The sequence below is a fragment of the Panthera pardus genome, unplaced genomic scaffold (genome assembly GCF_024362965.1).
Source record: "Panthera pardus isolate Hobbes unplaced genomic scaffold, ASM2436296v1 HiC_scaffold_13, whole genome shotgun sequence".
Classification (NCBI taxonomy): Eukaryota; Metazoa; Chordata; class Mammalia; order Carnivora; family Felidae; genus Panthera; species Panthera pardus.
The window spans coordinates 18,984,694-18,993,213 of record NW_026526688.1 but is presented as its reverse complement, the minus strand read 5'-3'; the positions used below and the strand labels follow the sequence as shown (position 1 = coordinate 18,993,213).

At 43.7% G+C, this 8,520-nt stretch overlaps 1 protein-coding gene across 1 annotated transcript; it reads right to left on the bottom strand.

Annotated features, from left to right (window-relative positions):
* Positions 1-1,649: 1,649 nt before the first annotated feature.
* TRIML1 (tripartite motif family like 1) lies at positions 1,650-8,139 on the bottom strand. The gene is made up of 6 exons (XM_019422164.2): positions 7,619-8,139; positions 7,283-7,378; positions 5,866-6,096; positions 4,586-4,608; positions 4,310-4,407; positions 1,650-2,533 (listed from the first exon to the last, which is right to left on the bottom strand). The coding sequence occupies exons 1-6, from the start codon at positions 8,042-8,044 to the stop codon at positions 1,983-1,985; spliced, it is 1,425 nt and encodes a 474-aa protein (XP_019277709.2). The 5' UTR covers positions 8,045-8,139; the 3' UTR covers positions 1,650-1,982.
* Positions 8,140-8,520: the final 381 nt, after the last annotated feature.

The window sequence follows — 8,520 nt, the reverse complement described above, 5'->3', positions numbered from 1 at the left end:
GCTGTTTTCCTTGATAATACCAGCCCCTTTGGGACAAAGGGAAAGAAAAGGAGCTATTACCTTACACCACAATTTAATGTAATGCGTACTAAGTTAAAATATACGACCTTTATATTCATTTATAAAAAATCAATGTGGGGTTTTTTTTGTAATTGAGAAAGCTGTAGACCAAATATATTTGGTGTTTGCTATTCATAATTTGTTCCTTAGCTTTTTGAGGTGATAAATCAAGAAACAAAATTTAATAAAATAAAAAATGGGGAACAGAACAAATTGTTCAAAGAGAGTGTGATTGGTTCTCCATCACTAGAGTTCTTGGACTCTAAGTGTATGTGGTGTCAGGGTGAAAATGCAAAGAGCGAACACAGAGAACAGAAGAGGGCACGATTCGGGACCCAAAGTCTAGTTCAGATCTGCTCCGATGCCTGTGAGGGCACAAGATAAAAATGCATAAGTTTGAAAGAGAAGGCAGATCTAGATGAGTGAGAAAGGTGGATGCCAACCTTACAGTAAACCCAGTTACCTATCCTCTCTCCCTACTTAGCTCCCTCCCTCTGGTTGTCTATGCTAATTAACAGATTCAATTATCAATTTTTCGCCCAACTGAGTCTCTAATTTAAAGACAAAACTCTGTGTTAAACATTTTCCTTAATAATCATGCAGTTGTGTAAGGGTTAAATCCTATCAGTTTTCTTGTCTGCGATTGAAAACATGGGCAGTGACTTCTGTGAGTGGGAAGAGGCAGGAAGGGGTACCCTCTGTGATTGGTGCCATTCTGCAATGCAAGCAAGGAAGGATTCAAACAAACAAAAAACCTGCAGGGACAGAGCACTAAGAATGGGCAGCCAAGAGAAGGTCGGTTCACAGAACTTTCTCCCAAATCCTCACGTGTTGGGATGGAATAAGTAAACTTGATTTCACCTTCCAGTGATTAAAGCCTTTTGCTTATAGCAAGTAGCAAAAACACATAAAATAACCTTATAAAAAATTCAGTAAAGTCATTTGGCACCTATAGCATTGATACATTTATTGAATAGAGACTTTGTTCTGTGATCTTTAAACATATTCACAGAAGGTTCCAGCCTCTTGTGGTTGTGGTAAACATGAAGGATAATGATGATATTGACAACTAAATTTGCAGTATTCTGAACATATAAGCCTTCCCGAGTACAGATACTCTAGGCCCCATGGAATGGAAAGAAAAGCAACTTTTCAGTGGAGGCTGAGTCATGGTGCCACCTCAGTGGTGGCTGAGTCCTCTCACCAACCCTGGAAAGGAGAACCCATGCACTTGCTCCCACCCAGAGGAGTCAGTCTTGTCCCAGCATGCAGAGCTCTGCACATAGAACAAAGACATTCAAACAGCAGAGTTCTTAGGGTGCCTGGGTGGCTCAGCGAGTTAAGTGTCCAACTTTGGCTCAGGTCATGATCTCACTGTCTATGAGTTCGAGCCCCCCATCAGTCTCTGTGCTGACAGCTCAGAGCCTGGAGCCTGCTTCCAATTCTGTGTCTCCCTCTCTCTCGGCCCCTCCCCCACTCGTGCTCTGTCTTTCGCTCTTTCTCTCTCTCTCTCTCAAAAATAAACATTAAAAATATTAAAAATATAAAAAATAGAGTTCTTTAGAGTCAAATAAATAAATACACTCAAAAACATGACATACATTTATAAAACTGGCCTATGACAATGGGATCAGGGATAATAGGGGCTAATTCTTTCTCTACATTTTCAGTGACCAGCATGTATGCGGGACAGTCTAGATAACGAATTTGGTCAAAGACAAGATTTGATCAGCCTTCTATGGTGTTGAAAGTTGATTGTCCAACTTGGCCGTTGATTGTGGCTCAAGTTAACAGAAAGCCTTTTCAGGGGCTTTCCTTTAAGATCACCCAATATTGATAGTGTCAATGCATAAATCATCTTAATTAATAATCATCTGTTGGTCTTAGACCTCATCCTTGGTGAAGGCTCGGGGGCATGTCCCTCAGACATAACTGTTCAGTGAGCAGATGGTAAGAGGGCCCGTGTTCGTCCCTTCATTCGGGAGGCAAGGGGAGAAGATCGGCCTGAGAGCCTCTTGGAAAGAGGCTGGAGGGAAGCTGTAGATGAGGGACTCATCTGTCACGTTGTAGAACGCTATGTGTCCAGACTCGTAGTCTAAGAAAACGCCAACCTTATGCACAGGCTCTCGGACGTGTTGACCTTTTAAAGGTGATGAGACCCAAAGACTATAATCTTCTCCAATTTTTAAGCCTATAAGTGAGAAGAGGTCCCCAGGTGGCTTCGGGAGATTGCCCTTTCGGCTCACGGAGTCCTTGCAAATGCCCACTTCCCACTCGGTCTTGTTGCCCACCTCCACCTCCCAGTAGTGTCTCCCACAGGTGAAGATCTGAGCGCCCAGCACAGTTGCAGACTGGTCAAATCGTTCTGGGTTGTCGGGTAAGTGCTGTCGGATTCCTCCATGTCTCACACTTTTCAGATCCTCAGACAAGACAAGATAGGCATTGGCTGTAGCTGGATCCAGAGTTATGTCCGCTGCAAGAGGAGAAAAGAATGAACCCCTCTCGCATTCTTGAAAACCCTTTTACATATGTGGAATTTTAATTAAATTCTTAGTTTCCAGTCCTATTTTTAAAAATATGATTTAGGTGAGTGTGGTGAGGAGTTTTGTTTCGCTGAGAACAGAATCTCTGAGCCCTTCTCTCACTGTTTCACAAACACTGAGAGCAAATCTCTGAAAAGAAACAGAAGAGAGTCATGTGGACAGTGATATTTAGCCTGCCTGAGAGGAGAGAGAGAGGAATCGCTGGTATAATGGAATGGAATAGAATAGCAGGTTTCTGTTTACAGCATAGCTTTAAAACTCAGAGCTATTTATCCACACGGGGCATACTCTGTCATTTGTATTCAGTTGAGCCAAGGCTCCTTCTGATTCTTCAGTTTGGGTGGGAGAGAAATAGAGGCAGCTATCCTTTCTGGACTTCTCCTTAGGTGCCAACCATTTTCTGTACAATATCTCATTTAATCGTGGCATTTTCCCCCCATTGTATTTATTTATTTATTTAATGTTTATTTTTGAGAAAGAGAGACAGAGTATGAGCGGAGGAGGAGCAGAGAGAGAGGGAGACACAGAATCCAAAACAGGTTCCAGGCTCTGAGCTGTCAGCACAGAGCCCGAGGCGGGGCTTGACCCAGGGCTCGAACTCACAAACTGCAAGATCATGAACTGAGCCGAAGTCAGTCGCTTGACCAACTGAGCTACCCACGCGTCCTTTCCCAGTTTTACAAAAGTGGAAACTGAGGTTCTCAGAGGTTTGGAAACTTGTCCAAGATTACAAAGTTACTGAGTGTTGGAATAGCAATTCCCAGTCAGCATTTTTCATTATGTCATGCTGAAATGCAGCCTCCTGTGAGATTAGTGAAACCACCTGTGACCAGTTGATAAGTACACTGTGAACCAGTGAGAGACCCCTCCTTCCCATCTTCTGAGAGGAGGTCACAGAAGAGGCTTCCAACTTTCAATGGCCTCTCAGACAAGATTAAGTGCCCCTACCATGTAATTTCATACTTTTATTTATAGATCAAATTCTAATCATCACTAATTATTTGAGATTAATGTCTGTCTCCTCAGTTCCACTGAAAGTTCTGTAAAAGCAAAGGCAGGCCTGTCTTATTTATCACTATAAGAAAGCTGAGAGTTTAATAGCATAGCACCAGGTACATAGCTGGCACTTATCAAGTATCTACTGAATCCAAAGCCCGTTAGACCTTCCTCTGAAGGTCAGATTGTCAACAAGATAAAAGTTAAAAATGAAGGCTGAATTCTCTTCACGATAGCTAGTCTAAATATCTAGAGCATTCTAAAAGGATAGCTTGAATGTTGCCTCATTGAGATTAAGAGTTTAAGTAGTTTTTACCCTCACAAGAACAGAGGTAGAAATGCAGAAACCCCTGAGGAGGTGTGCGTGTGTGTGTGTGTGTGTGTGTGTGCGTGTGTGTGCACGCACGCACACAAGGCGATGAAATGGACAAAATGGGACAGTAAAAACAAACAAAGGAAGTGCCAGAAACACAGGTAAGCGAACCCTCAATCAAGTGTGCTTCTGTCGGCTCCAGAACCCAGACGGTCTGTGGCCTCAGCCCACCCTGAGGGTTCGCACAGACTCACGGCGCCTTCACTAGAAGCCTGGCACCCAGATGGTGAGTATTCTGTCAGAGGACGCTGCCAAAAAGCTCAATCTTGTATACCCTCGCACACACTGAAGTTCAGTCTGCAAATCCCTGGAGGTTTGACAAACGAGGCTGACTTACTGCTGAATTTTTTTAGCATCTCCCTCATTCCAGTGATGCGGCACAGACTCAGTTCCATGGCGGCCGCCTCTGGACACTGGAGCAAGAGTGGCTCACTCCTACAAGAGGGCAGAGACAGTCACTCTGTCTGCCCTGCGCAGCCCGCAGGACCTGTTGCAAGCTGAGGGTCCAGCTTGATGTTCCCCAACAGCATGGACACTCTCCTCCCCACCCTGACAAACGTAGCAGCAGCACACCCCTGTGTCTCACATAACTGAACACAGACTGGAAACCCACCTTTCCAGTGTTCCTTTCACATCCTAAGGGGAGAAAAGAAAGAGGGTTAGTATCTGTGCCCTTTGATCTCTAACAAAGACAGAATCCATTTGGGATCTAGTCCTTTCTAACTTCACAGAATCCACTTTCCATGGCTGTAGGACACCTTGCGTGGGAGAGCACGGGGTAGGGGGAAAAAATCCCCAACTTCCTCCAAGGGTGGGTTCCTGTGCACAGGAGAGGGTTCTCCTAATGGCGGGACTCTCTTGTCCGTTCCTCATATCAACACTTGGTCAAGAGAACATGATGCTGACAAAAGAGCCAAACCATCCATCTTGTTACCCGATGCCTCAGGGAGTCAAAGATCAGCAAAAGGGAAGTGGGAGAGCTGGAGTAAGCCTGTGCGCAGTTGGAGTGCGTGCTTTGCTGGAAAATCACTAAGTTAAATAGCATTCTGTGGGGGCATCCGGGAGGCAGAGGTGAAGCAGCAGCTGGCTCACACAGCCCGCGTTTACAAAGGCCCCAGAGAATGCAGTAGTAGCTCCGGGAGGCAACAGAGCAAAGGCAGTGAACAATATGGGCTCAGTACAGAATACTGCGTTTCGACTACATATTAGCTGTTTGATAGGCAAATTACCTAACTGCCAGAGGCCTGAATTATTAAGTAAGAGCTACTGTAAACCCACAGGGTAGATTACAATCACCAAGAGTACATAAAACAGTATTTAACTTCATCAGGTCTCTGTGAAGATGAAATGTAGTGTGCCAGCAGCACATAATAAATGCTCATTAAACAAAATAACAAAGCTGAAGTTGCAGACAGGCAGGCACAGCAGAAAATGGAGTCATCCTCAGGCTTGGTTTGGATAGCTGTTCTACTGGGTTTTGTTTTTCTCTGCCTCTTCAGGACTGTCTTTATACTATGGAACATTAGTTCTTTTTTTTAAATGTTTGTTTGTTTTTGAGAGACAAAGAGAGAGCACAAGCAGGGGAGGGGCAGAGAGAGAGGGAGAGACAGAATCAGAAGCAGTCTCCAGGCCCCAAGCTGTCAACACAGAGCCCAACGTGGGGCTCCAACCCATGAACCATGAGATCATGACTTGAGCCAAAGTCGGATACTCAACGGACTAAGCCACCCAGGCACCCCTCGAACATTAATTCTTTAGGAAAACTATGTTGGGGCTGGAACTTAGTTTTTTGGGTAAATAAACACTTATTTTTGCATGGCTTGAAATATTATGGGCTACGACATGTTGTTGTTGTTGTTGTTATTGTGGCATTGATTTTCCCAGTAGTCTTACCTCAAAAGATTCTAAAGTGGAGCGCTGACAGGTGGACTCTATCTGCTCAATCATCTTGCTTAGGCTTCTTATTTGCTGGGTCAGCTTGATCTCATTGTCCCTCAACTTCTTCATGTTCTCCCTTTCCTCCTTTTCCAGTAACTGGAGCTGTAGTTGTTCCTCCTCCTTCAAAAACTGGCGCATTTTTACATATTCTGACACAACAACCTGCTTACAGGCCTTTGTCTCTTCCTGCCATCCACACACACGCATGCATGCACACACACACGGGAGCAATATAATAAAGTTAGTGACAGAAATGCCTGTGCAGACTTTTAGTCCTAGCAAAGGCCTAGAGTTCCACTGTGACACATAACCCATATTCTATTAAGTAGTTGGGGGGCTAGTGTGATATTTTAGGGGGTATGTGTGCTATAGATACAGTAGCAAACAAAACCAAAATGTCTATTCCCAGGAGACTGTCATTCTAGTGGGGAAAAAAATATAAACAACAACTATGATAGGTGGTGATCCATACCACACTTTAAAAAAAAAAAAAAAGCAAAATTGGGGCACCCGGGTGGCTCAGTCAGTTAAGCATCTGACTTCAGCTCAGGTCATGATCTCGCCGTCTGTGAGTTCGAGCCCCATGTTGGGCTCTGTGCTGTCGTTCAGAGCCTGGAGCTTGCTTTGGATTCTGTGTCTCCCTCTGCCTCTGCCCCTCCCCCTCACACTCTGTCTCTCAAAAAATGAATAAATGTTAAAAAAAAAAATTTTTTTAAAGCAAAATAAAGCAAGGGCAAAAAATATGAAAAAAAAGTGTATATTCATTTATTTAATAAATATCCAATGAAAGCAGACATAGGATCACATCCTAGAGATAGAGATACACATCACAAATACTCCGCTTTGAGAACTCCATTTATTGGGAGAATCAGATACATTTTTAAATATCTGACTCAACATTTAGGTCTTTGCAAGACAGCTCACGTTCAAATCTGTGACTAACTCAAGCTTTTGTTTAGGCGTACTAAACCAAACTATTATTTGGCCTTTATTTTATCTTTTTTTTTTTTCACTTTCTTTTTACCCCAAAGCATTTGAGCTATTCCTTTTTATTGATTTTTGATCCTCTATTGTCTGTAACTTGTAATTTTAAATAATTATCATCAGAGCCATAATAGAGGTAGCCACCAAGTTGTATAGGTGTATCCAGAAGAAAAGAAAATAAGCAGGCCTGGGGATGGGGAAATTGTTTGAAGTGACTCTTGGGATTCCCAGGTGGACAAGCAGAGGTACACAGCCCAAAGTAAAGGCACTGCATATTGTAGGACAGGGATTGGAAAATTTGGTCTTTTTCGCCTGGTATTTCACTAGGTATCCCTTTAGTCTCCCTCATAGAACATATACGAGATCCAAAAGTAAGACAGATACTGACCTTGCACAGTGTTACTCTCTCCTTCTCATGGGATAATACAACCTGAGTTTCCTTTTTCTTTTTACGCAAAAGATTTAAGATTTCCTGGAGTTTCTCCTGCAATAGAAACAAATTCTCTGTGGCAAATGAGCAGAGCACCGGGTTGTGAAGACTTGAGGACCAATAAAAATATGATGAGCGGGACCAAACACAAGGAGTGAAGCAGGATCCACGCCAAGTTTGGGGTCTGGTGCCTGGAGACCAGGACCCGTGATTGTCACCAATAGAGAAGATTATGGGCATAAGTGATGGAACGTGATTTGTGTTCTGAGATTTATATTGAGCAGCCAATCTTACTTTGTGACGCTCCTCAGCCTCACTGGAGGGATACAATCTGTTTATTCCATGACACTGGGTTGAGAAAGCGTTTACACCCTGCTGCTCATCAGAAAAAGCCTTAGCGACTGCCAGCATTCTCCCAGAGCTGCCTTGTCCGCCCTCGCTCTGCAGCACCTGGGATCGGAGCTGTTTGCCGATGCCAGCCAGCCTCCCCAGACGCTCATTGGGCTGGAAGTGTGGACTCTCCAAGGCCCTCCAGCACTCAGGACAAGATAAAGGAGTACTGTGTTCCTCCCAGCTCCTCAGGAGACACACCAGACAAAAGCTGTGCCCACACTCAGTGGTCACCGGGCTGGTGAAATAGTCCAAGCAGATGAAACAGGTCAGTTCTTCCCTGAGATTCTCCATCAAATCTGCTGTAGACATTTTTACAAAGAAAGACATCAAGGCAAGGTGCTGCCTCTATTCCGGGATTAGAAAAGTCCTCCCTGAGGTTCTATTGTTTTGAGTAACAGGTGGGTGATCAGTTTCTATGTTGTTAATACGAAAAACTCTTACTCTCCTCTGTGCCTGATTTCACCAGTTGACACATACTCTCCCAACAAAAGGCCAATTATGACTTAACGTGGAACCCTTGTACACTGGGTTCATCATCAACCCCAGACTTTTAAGGAATGTCTCACTGTGCAAGCAACATACTGGGTACTGAGGGTACTTGTTTCTAACAGACTTTCTTCAAGAGTAGGCTATTATATGTAAATAGCACCAGAAAAACAATGAAGTACCTTGATCTTAAGCTGAAAGGTTAGGTAATTTGGTGTGAGCCATTACAGAGATTTAAGTTATAATGCCCTCTAATAATATCCGAATTGGAAATATGGCCCATTTTGGAAAACTCCACTAATGGAATCTAGTTAAGA